Raw genomic sequence first — 11515 nt, forward strand, 5'->3', positions numbered from 1 at the left:
GCGGAGCTGCTTTATAACGGCTTCAAGCATGGTTTTTTAGTCCCTGGTTTTTCTGGGTCTGGTTGTAAGTTAGTGGACAATTTGCGTTCGGTCTTTTCACACCCAGAGGTTGTTAGGGTTAAAATTGAGAAAGAACTAACAGAGGGCAGGATTGCGGGTCCGTTCTTCTCACCCCCTTTCTCCAACTTCAGAATTTCTCCATTGGGCGTAGTTCCCAAAAAAGAGCCAGGCTCTTTTCGCCTAATACATCATTTGTCATACCCTGCTGGCGAGTCTCTTAATGATGAGGTTGCTGATTTCGATGCTTCAGTTACGTATGCTTCTTTCGATGAGGCTTTGGTTCTCCTTGAGCATTTTGGAAGGAATTCATTAATGGCCAAGGCGGATATTAAGTCTGCATTTCGTTTACTTCCAGTACACCCGCAAGGCTTTAGTTCTCTAGGTTTTCATTTTAACGGATATTTTTATTTTGATAAATGTATGCCAATGGGCTTCTCCTTATCTTGTTTTTACTTTGAGGCTTTTTCTTCTTTTCTTCAATGGGTAGTGTCTGTGGTGCATCCCGGTGTTGGTTATATTCATTATCTAGATGATTTTCTTTTCATAGGTCCACCTGAATGTTCTGTTTGCTCTGATTCTTTGTCAGCCTTCTTTGATATTTGTGAAAATTTTGGCATTCCCCTTGCCCAGGAGAAGACAGTGTTTCCATCTACTAGTCTGGAATTTTTGGGCATTGTCATTGATTCAAATGCCATGGAATTCAGATTGCCTCCATCAAAGCTTTTCAAGATTAGGTCGCTAATATCCTCTTTTATATCTAGACGGAGAGTTCTGCTTAAAGATGTCCAATCTCTATTAGGCTTGTTTGCTTTCGCTGCAAGAGTAATTCCGGTAGCTAGGATTTTTTCTCGCCGTTTTGCTAGGGCTACAAAGGATTTAAAAAATCCTTTTTCTCATGTTACCATGTCAAAGGCCATTAAAGATGATTTAAAGGTATGGGATGAGTTCTTGTTAGGTTTTAATGGATCAACGGTATGGCAGAAAGAATTTATAGACGATTTTGAATTAGGCCTTTTTACCGACGCTTCAGGTTCTATAGGCTTTGGTGCCTTCCTGGCAGGTCATTGGTGTGCTTCAAAGTGGCACACATCTTGGAGGATTCCTGAGATTGCGCGTAACCTAGTCTTGTTAGAATTATTCCCAGTAGTGGTGGCGGTAGTTATTTGGTGTGATTTGTTTAAAAATCGGAGAGTTTTAATTCACACGGATAATAAAGGTGTCCTATTCGCGATTAATTGTTTATCTTCTAAGTCTGATTTTGTAATCAAATTGCTTCGTTTCTTAGTTCTCCATTGTATGAAATATAATATTTGGCTTAAGGCTAAACATTTACCAGGTGTAAGCAATAGCATTGCAGACTCGTTATCTCGTCTTCAGTTTTCCAGGTTCCACGAATTGGCTCCGGAGGCAGACCCAATTGGCTCCCAATGCCCGGAATTCCTCTGGGGCTTGATTTGGGATTAATCTCCGCCAATTTAAAGAACTCCGTTTCACTGAGAACATGGGAGGACTATCTGCGAGCATGGTCGAGATGGGATAGTTTCTGCTCTACATACAATTTAAGTATTGCCAGTTGTAATGCTTACACAGCTCTGTCTTTTGTTACTTTTTTAATCCATTCTAACCTTAGTGCAGCTTCTATACATAAAATTTTGGCCGGGGTTTCCTTCTTTCTAAAATTTTTTGACCTTCCGGCCTTGTCTTCTTTCTATACAGTACGTCAGGTATTGAAAGGTTTTAGGCGTTCCCATTTGGTTAGAGATGGTAGGAGACCCATTTCTATTGATCTTTTGGTTAAATTAATTCAGACTTTGCCTTCAGTATGCTATTCCCCTTATGAAATTTTATTATTTAACGCAGCTTTTTCTTTGGCATTTTTTGGCGCTTTACGGGTGGGTGAGTTTTCTGCCTCAAATAAGTCTTCATGCGCTATCCTGTTAGATAGTGATGTGTTTGTTTATTCAGATTCTATCACTATATGCATCAGAAGATCAAAAACCGATCAGGTTGGTAAGGGACGCATGATTAAGTTGGGTCGGGCAGGGTATATTCCTATCTGCCCGGTCCAAAATAATTTAAATTTTATCGCCTTTAGACCTTTCTTTCACGGGTCACTCTTTATTCACAATGACATGTCTCCTCTTACTCGTTATCAATTTTCTTCTGTCCTTTCTTCTTGTCTAAAAACCCTTGGTTTGTCGGGCTTTTATTTCTCATCTCACTCCTTCAGAATAGGGGCTGCCACTGCTGCTAACTCTATGGGTTTTTCTTCTGAGGAGGTTCAGAGGTTGGGTCGTTGGGACAGTGTTAGATATAAGTCTTACATTCGACCTGAGTTAGTTACTAATTAAGTTTCTTTTCAGATTTTCCTAGGTTCAAGGTCTGGATTATAGGCCATTCATTTATTCATTGGGCCTACAAAAGAGCCGAAGCACGGAATTTCGAAAAGACTTTGGGTTTTAAGGTTCATGCTTTGCAAATCTTTTGGCATGGTGTTAGGGGGTTACGTTGGAAAGATGTAAGAAATGAATTAATTTATTTAAATAATGTTTGGCCCAGCCCGGATCTATTAATAATCCACGCTGGGGCAAATGATATTGGTAAAGTTAAAACTTGGAATCTTTTATGTGAGATGAAACAGGATCTCTTTTCGTTTAAGGTCCTTTTTCCATCCGCAATTATCGCTTTTTCTGAGATGATTCCTAGGTTACTTTGGTCCCCCTCTAGCAATTTATTTTATCTAGACAAGATTCGTAGACGCTTAAATAGGACCATTCATAATTTTTTGGTTTCTTCCAATAACTTATCCTATCGCCACGTTGAGTTGGAAGGTTTTATCTCAGGTCTCTATAGATCAGACTTGGTACATTTGTCGGACATAGGTCTGGACATTTTCAATGTAGGTTTGCAGAATATGATAGAGAAAGCCACGGTGTTGGGGGGGCCTCAGCGTTTTGTTTCACAATTGGCTTCGGCCGGTGGGGTTCGTCTTCCAGTATAAGTCTGGAAGGACATGGTGATTGAGATCTGGTATTGGATCATTTTGTTAATTTTGAAATTTAATTCTATGCTGAAAGCTGATTTTTTAGTTAATGTGAATGTAGCTAATTTGGGTTACCCCTTGAATAAACACCGTGGCCATTTATGACCAAATATACTGTGTGTCAGTTTCATTTATTTATTATTAGCTACTCTGTACTGTCCCATGTTCGGTCCCCGGCATTAACCGGGGGCCCGCATGGGACAGGGCAGAGGGCTCTTTGCCTGTGCATTTTCTCTCCTTTCTCTCAGCAGGGCTATTGGTGCAATATCCCTTAGCAACAAGCCGTCATTGGAGGAATTTGGCGGGCTGTTTCTTCGCTCCTATGACTGCTTATATAAGCCGGACGCTACCTCAGCTTCACAGCCACCTGAAGAGGACCAGTTTGCGCTCCCACCCCCCCCTCCCTATTTTTATGATTGTTTAGTCACGGTGATATTCAGTGGGGGTTCGTCTTCCAGTATAAGTCTGGAAGGACATGGTGATTGAGATCTGGTATTGGATCATTTTGTTAATTTTGAAATTTAATTCTATGCTGAAAGCTGATTTTTTAGTTAATGTGAATGTAGCTAATTTGGGTTACCCCTTGAATAAACACCGTGGCCATTTATGACCAAATATACTGTGTGTCAGTTTCATTTATTTATTATTAGCTACTCTGTACTGTCCCATGTTCTTGTATAACCCTGCCCACTCCATGAGACCCCAGTTTTTTTGCTAGTGTCTTGGACCTGTTCGTCTCTGTAAAATAATTTTTCGTTTTTTATCACTTGCTTACTAGATACCTTCACCCCCTTCTGCCCAGGCCAATTTCAGATTTCGGCACTCAAACTTTGAATGACAATTGGGTGGTCATCAAACACTGTACCCAGATGACATTTTTTCACACAAATAAAGCTTTCTTTTGGTGGTATTTAATCACCACTAGGTTTTATATTTTTTGCCAAATAAACAAAAAAGACCCAAAATTTTTTGCAAACAGATAATTTTTCACTTATGCATGCTGATGAGGCGGCACTGAAAGGCTGCCTCGATGAGCACTGATGAGGCGGCACTGGTGGGCACTAATGAGGCAGCACCGGAGGACTCTGATAGGTGAGATACTGATGAGCAGGCACTAATGGGCACTGATTGGGAGCACTGGTGGGCACGGATAGGCAGCACTGTTTGGGCTGCCCTTATAATCAGTGCCCTGATCAGTGTAGATGTCCCTTTCACACAAGCCGGTTATCGCCTCTCCTCTCCAGTCAGCATGAGGAAAGGTATGCCAATAACCGGTTTGTGTTTACATCATGATCAGCTGTGATTGGACACAGCTGATCACATGGTAAAGATGTTTTTTTCTGTTATGCTTGTGTCAAGATATGACTGCTTATTGCCCAGAGCTATCTGTTTCCGGATTTCTTACCCTCAGTGTGTACCCTGGAGACCATACCAGACCCTACTATATGGGGCTGGCCTGCAATGTTTGCTTTGGGCACTAGATCATGTATTAGACGCTCAACTTGGCACATAGTACAAAATGCGTAATTAGCTGCAGGGGGTCATGGTCCATTTCTGTGGTTCCCAAACCCCAAAGAGCCCATGGTGGTTTTCCCACCATGCTGGGTGAAGCCTAGACCTCTAGATAAGGTAAGACAGGGTTTCCCTGTATATTGACACCGGTTCCTGCATTTTAGTAACGCAGTCTGCAGTGTGTAGAACAATATTCAGTTACGAAGGCAGAGAATTTGGGAGTTGTTCACATTATTGTGGTAATGCTTTCATTTTGCCTGTAACATTTCTCAGTGTGAGCAACTTGAATTTAGCAGTTTCCCTCATGCTTTTTAGACCGAGTTTCAAGAGGATGAGGTAACTGTGTTACACCTCTCCGATGAGGTATTCACGATTGCTTTTTCCACCAAAAATGTGCATAGCATGTTGTGGCACTTATGCTGCCATCTTCTACAGAGACACAACCACAGGATTCTCTAGCCTTTGCAATAGATGCTCCGGAGATTCCATGAACCCCATTCAAGCTGGTGTATGCCTTCCCTCCAATGAAGATCCTCCCTTGACAAGATAGAGGAAAGGGTTCTGGTGATTGTCATTGCACCGAGCTCGGTTTACACTGCCGCAACTTGGGATCGGACTTGAGACCCCAAGTAGCATGACAAATGAAATCCCATGTTAGTCAATGAGAGCTGTCGTAATTATCACTACTGAAGTCGCTCCAACTTTAGAATAGGTTCCTTTACTACTTCAAGGTGACTTCTAACCGATTTGTGCCCATAGACTTTAATGGACTTAATGAACTAGTTCTGGCCAGCTCATTAGGTTGTGTCAAAGAAACAGCTAAATGCCCAAAATATAACTGAATGTTGCTATTTATAGGTAATAACACCAGGAATAGTTGATCCAAAGAATATCCCATTGTCTCCTGTGGAATCGGGAAGTAATTTTTTTCCCCTGCTGGAGGATTTAGCTTTATTGGGATTTTTTTGCCTTCCTCTGGATAAACTGTAGGCATACAATTTCATATATGGAGGTTTTCTATTTGTTTTTTCTGTTTGTTGAACTAGGTGGACTTTTTCCAAGCTGACTAACTACTGTATGTATTTATGTAGCTTATGCCCATAAGGACAGTATTCCTGCTTTCCTTGATAGAGCCCATTCCTCCAGGGCTGATGGTGTTTCTTGAGTTCTTCAGCCTGTAAAATCAGCTTCTCAGATTTGCAAGGGTGTCACCTGGTCTTCTGTTCACACATTCTACAAGTTCTGCCAAGTGGATGTTTAGGCCTCAGCTGATGCAAGCTTGGCCCACCACCCTGTGTCTTGATCGCTACTTATTGCTTGCCAAAAAAACTAGAGTCTCACAAAGTGGGCAGGGTTATATGAGCACGCTCAAGGGGCAAGTCTAGCAAGTTTTCTTGCCGTGTCCAGTCACCTGAAGGTAGCCTGCATATAACCCATGGTCTATGAATGCAAATCTTATACTGTACTCCAAGATATGGTATTTACAGTTAAGTCAAAATTTCTCTTTCTTATTCAAGAGATTATTTATAGCTTTTCGGATGGCTGTTGCACAACCTCTGTCAGTTGTTTTTAACACATTGGATCCAATATGAAATAATCATTTTTTATTTCTATAGAGTTTTATCAAAACTTAGCAGATTGAAGAATCAAAATGGAACATTTGTGTCTAGTATGATCAATTACAGCCCAACAGTCAAAAGCATTGCTTGAAATCAGCCTAGATGGTCTTAATGCCGCGTACACTCGACCGGACTTTCCGGCAGAAAAGGTCCGACGGAATCCTTTCATCAGATATTCCGATTGTGTGTGGGCTTCATCTGACTTTTTTTTTTTTTTTTTTTTTTTTTTTTTTTATTCTCACGGGCCTAGAAATAGAACATGTTTTAAATCTTTCCGTCGGAATCAATTGCTATCAAGAAAACCATTCATCTGTATGCTATTCCGACGGACCAAAAACGGAGCAAGGGCAGCTATTGGCTACTGGCTATTGAACTTCCTTTTTCTAGTCCCATCGTACGTCATCGCATTCTAAACTAATGGACTTTGGTGTGATCGTGTGTAGGCAAGTCCGTTTCAGCGGAACTACGTTGGATAGACCGTCGGAGTTTATTCTGTCGGAAAAAACGGTCATGTGTACGTGGCATTAGAGTTATTGGGCTTTTACTTAGCGTTACTTCCCTTCAGACATCAATTACATACAAACCTGCCCTTAAAGACTGAATCTAACAGTGGTTGTTGGGCAGTAACTTCAATTCCAAGTAGGGCCACACTGATGCATCAAGCCAGGTTGCAAGGCAAACACAATCAAGGCCGGAAGGGGAGCTATTTGATGAAAAACCAAATTCTGCTTAAAATAGTAACCTATTTTTTTTATATTCCAGTTGGCTCAAGTATATATACAAAATGCTGTATGAGGTTGTGTGAAGGCTTATATCTAACATTTTGTCATTTTCATTGTGTTTTTTCTCTTTCAGTGGTAACATCTTTAGCTTGGTCATGGTAAACAAGTGAATTAGACTGGCAAAGCTGTGTCTCTCTGTTGTAAAGAGGATGAGGAACCAGAATGAAGCAGAAACAGTTCTTCTTAAGCTCTTGCAGTTTCTTCGCATATTAATGGCACTGTAATTTGTAATATGCCAAGTCTCCCTCTGATATGCAATGCGTGGACTGAGTAAGATATTATTGTCACCTTTTCTATCAACCTTTATAAGTCTCACCACATCCACCACAAAATACCTATTCTATTTGTTGCATTGCTTACATACACAAATATTATTCAGAAATATGAGGATGACCCAAGAATTAAAACTTTCTGGAGCTAGGAAACACCTGAACTGTAGATTGTAGCTGTACATTGAATATCTGACGATAGAAAATGTGCCTAAAGCTCGGCGTGAGAGAAGAAGGGTCAGATATAATTTGTCAGTATATGAAAATGTTCTTTTAGCAATAACATTTTAACAAAGGCAGATTATATTTAGTATATTTAGTATAACCTATAGTTAACCATTGTTTTTTGTTTAATTATATTTATGTTGGTTTCTCTATTATACATTTGTTTTGTGGAATAATCTGTGTGCACAGCACTAAGGAACATCAGCATTTTGCCCAAACAATCCAGGGTGTTACTGACTCCACTTTAATTAATTGTCTGCCATGATACAAAAGAAGGGATAAGTATATGGCACGCTGGATCCCAAAAAGCATTAAAAATGTCAGTATTCTCGTAAATGTATCTGATTTTGCTTTATGAAAACTTTTAGTTAGTAGAGCTCAAATAGCATAAATCATGTATTAATTTACACTTCCACATGTGCAGTTTAATAGCTCAATCTCAAGGAAAAAACACAGCAGCAGCTATGTTTGGCTGTAAAAAGTCTGGGAGATCGAAAGACTTCTCACAGTGCAAAAAATGTAATTAGACTTCAAATTGGTGTATATAGGAAAGCACTAAACTCAGGAAGTTGTTAGGACAGTACACACAACAAGGGATGACCATTTTAGGTCAGCCATTTCTAGCTGCCAGCCATTCCCTTTTTACAGACACTGTTAATTGTAAGAGATGATGGGCAGTGAATGTATACAACTTCCCCAGTAGCTTCCTGTTGTGTGTTTATAGTGGAAGTATCAAAGTATGTAGCAGAAAGCAGAAGATTGCAGGGGAGGTAGATGACTCCTGGTCAAACTTCTGATCCTAACTATCAAAGGCTTTAAATATAAAGATCTGCTGCAATGATGATAACACAAGGTGGGTACAAAAAAGCACCTACCAGGCATATCTGCCCTTACCACAGATAATTTCCATTATCATTTAGCATAACATGGATCTACTAAACCCTCAAGTGAAGGATACTTTTTATTGCACCTGTTTTTTTTTTTTTTGCATTTCTAGGTTTTTGAAACTGCCAAGTAATGTTACGGTGCTGTAATGAAAAATACAAAATATGCTGGGACGTGTTTAAAAGCTGTTGTTCCTACCAGCAGCATAACTGCAGATCTTGGGATTTCTTAATAAAATATTGATTAAGCCCCCTGGCGACCTCCCTATTGTAAGTGATCTTAACATAAAGTACATATTGGTCCAGGACAGGAAGAAAGGGAGCTGTTAACATAGTAGGTACACTATAAGGACCAGTGCTGCGGGCAAAAGTTGTTAAGGAAGGGAAAAGATTTAAATTCTAATATTTATTTTTCCAGCTCACCACTTTGTCCAAAGTAACTCACCAGTACTTTTCATCATCCCAGATTTCAGGGCCTCAGAGTAAATTCTAATCCATCCAACCCCTGCCACCACCACAGCAAAAGTCCTGAAAGAGTGCCTGTAGTAGCTAGTAAAAATAAAGCGCTGTAGTAGCAAGAATATTCGCCAACAGAGTAGTTTATATTATGACATGATTGTTAGTAACTCTAATACCAACTACTTCAATCTTTGTGGTTTTTGCAGAACTAGAAAAAAAACTAAAGAAAACTCAGTTTTTAGTGAAGGAGACACAACGGGGTTTCGACACATATATATTCTTTTTGCTTAGCCTGTGGCCAACAAATTTCCACTCGACTCATTTGATTTTTCATATGTAGGATTTCAGGCATAAGAGTGCCAACGTGGCCACTCATGGAGCGAATTTTGACTGACCCATCAGGAACCGGCCGAAGTTTGCTTTATATATCACCAGCTTTAGGCATACATGATAAGTTTCAGTGCTGGCTGGGATGACCAAGAGCTCGGAGGACAATAAATTTACACTATTTAGTTAAACAAATTCTAAATAATGCACAGCCTGCAAAGAGTAACTGTGGCTTGTGATTCTGAAGTCTCCTTCTGTAAATCTGACAACAGCTCTTTTTGGATGGAAATGTCAATGGGGGTACAGGGTCAGTATCAACAGGAACTTCTATAATCCAAATTATTAAAGCGATGAATATGTGTTCACATGCACACAGATTTTCTAAATTTAAATGGCCCCCAACAACCTCCCTAATGGGGCACCTTTCCACTGCCAAGCCCCATAGCAGCTGTGTAGGCTGCTGGGGCTATTGTTATGTGGCTGAGTCCTACCTTCTATTGAACTCACACAAGACAAATTTCCTGCTGCAGCTATGATATTCTGACAGCTGACACCACCTGCTGTCAAAATAGCCAAACAGTGCCTACATCTGATTGGTTTGGATTTTTCCATCAAAGGATTCCAGGTGTAATGGTGCACACAGGGTCACCTATGAAGCAAATTGTGGCTGGTTAATCAGGAAGTGGGCAGCTTTAGGCACATTTGTGGTATTTCAGAATGCAGAGTATAGCTTCATTGTGACCGGCCCTAGCTACTGCAGGAGAGAAATGTAGTTAGATATGGTATGGATGAACTGTTATTCCCTACTTTATTGTCTTTGTCTATTTAATGTATACATTAAAGGCCTTTATCTCTTACATGCTGTCATATTTCAAAGATCTTAGAGGTTCATGTATAAAGGGAAGCCAGTTAGCAAGGCTCCTCCCCTGCAGACTGCCATCAGTCAGCAAAAAGAACCAGAAAAATGGATTAAAGTAAGTATTACTTTATAATACATTTGATTGTAAGAATTTTGTATCTCTAGGTAGTTTCCTATATTTGAATCCACATTTTTTCTAGAAATACTTAGGGTTTATTATGGGACCCTGTTAGTTTTGAACACAATCCCTTTTTTGAATGGTATTGTGTGTTTCTCCATTTTTCTCCCCACATTCATGTTGAAATTATAACATTTATCCCTAGCCAATTTTTATTATAATTTGCAATGGAAATTGGGAGGAAAATACCTGCGAAGTGAAAGAAATTTAGGTGCCTCCACTGGAAGATCTCACCTGCTTTGCTGTTCTGGTGACAACAGTAATATTTTGTATTTTATTCTTTCTCTGTTGAAGACAATGTTCACCAGTACAAATAAAGTGGGTTTACAAAAGAATCGCCTCTCCCCACCCTCCCCCTTTTAAAATAATCACATTTTGTTGCTTTGTAGCCCGAAATGAAGGCAAACACAGTTTTTGTATTATCCAGCTGTATTTACTCAGTGCAACTTATAGCATCCAAGTGAATGATATAACACCAACATGTCGGGAAAAAATGCAAAAAACGGAATCACTGAGTTGGAAAAAGGATTACCCCCTTGTTGTCAGTATTTTGTTGAACCACCTTTTGCTTTAATACAGCCTTTAGTTTATTGGGATATGTCTCCACTAACTTTGCACATCTAGACTTTGGATTATCTGCCCACTTTTATTTACAGAACTGCTTAAGTTTAGGTGAATTTGGTGGACTGTGAACTGCAGTCTTCAAGTCATTCCACAGATTTTTCAATGGGGTTTAAGTAAATTACCCACTGTAGATGCGCTGCAACGAAAACTGTCAGGAGAGGGGGTAACAGGACAGGATTCTGAGGACTTCTGCCCTTAAAATTGCTAGGACACCAACTGCTGATGTCTCCGATCAATACAATTTACAGACGGTCTCTCTGATATATTTTGATGGATTGTTTAAATAGGCTGTAACACTGTATGGTACTATACAGCTGTTTGGTAAGTTTTGGTCTAACAATTGAAAATCTGGCACTTTACGACCAGCCCAAGTTTGGCATTCAAACTGAGCTGATTTCACACTGTGTTTATTCACATTGATAAAATACTAGCAGGCACTGGACACAGCACTGTATCGCCCTCTCTGGCAGAGTTTCCATAGAAAATGATAAAGAACTTATTCTACTGGTGATACCAAGAGCCAACTTACACCAATCTTTGTATGTTTTTGCATGTGCAAATGCACATATTCACATTTATAGCCTATTGGCCAATAAAGAGGTTCAGTGCAGTAACCCATTTTTGTCCCGTGCAGCTCACCTCAATGTGGTATATTGAAGAGTCAGGTGTGGCAT

The 11515-nt window shown here is 39.9% G+C and overlaps 1 protein-coding gene across 4 annotated transcripts in view; it reads left to right on the forward strand.

Annotated features, from left to right (window-relative positions):
* Positions 1-10037, forward strand: part of CALCOCO1 (calcium binding and coiled-coil domain 1) — a 110153-nt gene extending 100116 nt beyond the window's left edge. For all 4 annotated transcript variants that reach the window (XM_077483818.1, XM_077483819.1, XM_077483820.1 and 1 more), the window contains exon 13: positions 7090-10037. In XM_077483818.1, the coding sequence (XP_077339944.1) occupies positions 7090-7095 (6 nt within the window). In that variant the 3' untranslated portion in view covers positions 7096-10037. The remainder of the gene's footprint in view (positions 1-7089) is intronic.
* Positions 10038-11515: the final 1478 nt, after the last annotated feature.

This window comes from Lithobates pipiens, unplaced genomic scaffold, assembly GCF_037356315.1.
Source record: "Lithobates pipiens isolate NorthernLeopardFrog02 unplaced genomic scaffold, aLitPip1_a1.2 Scaffold_16, whole genome shotgun sequence".
In the NCBI taxonomy this organism is placed as follows: Eukaryota; Metazoa; Chordata; class Amphibia; order Anura; family Ranidae; genus Lithobates; species Lithobates pipiens.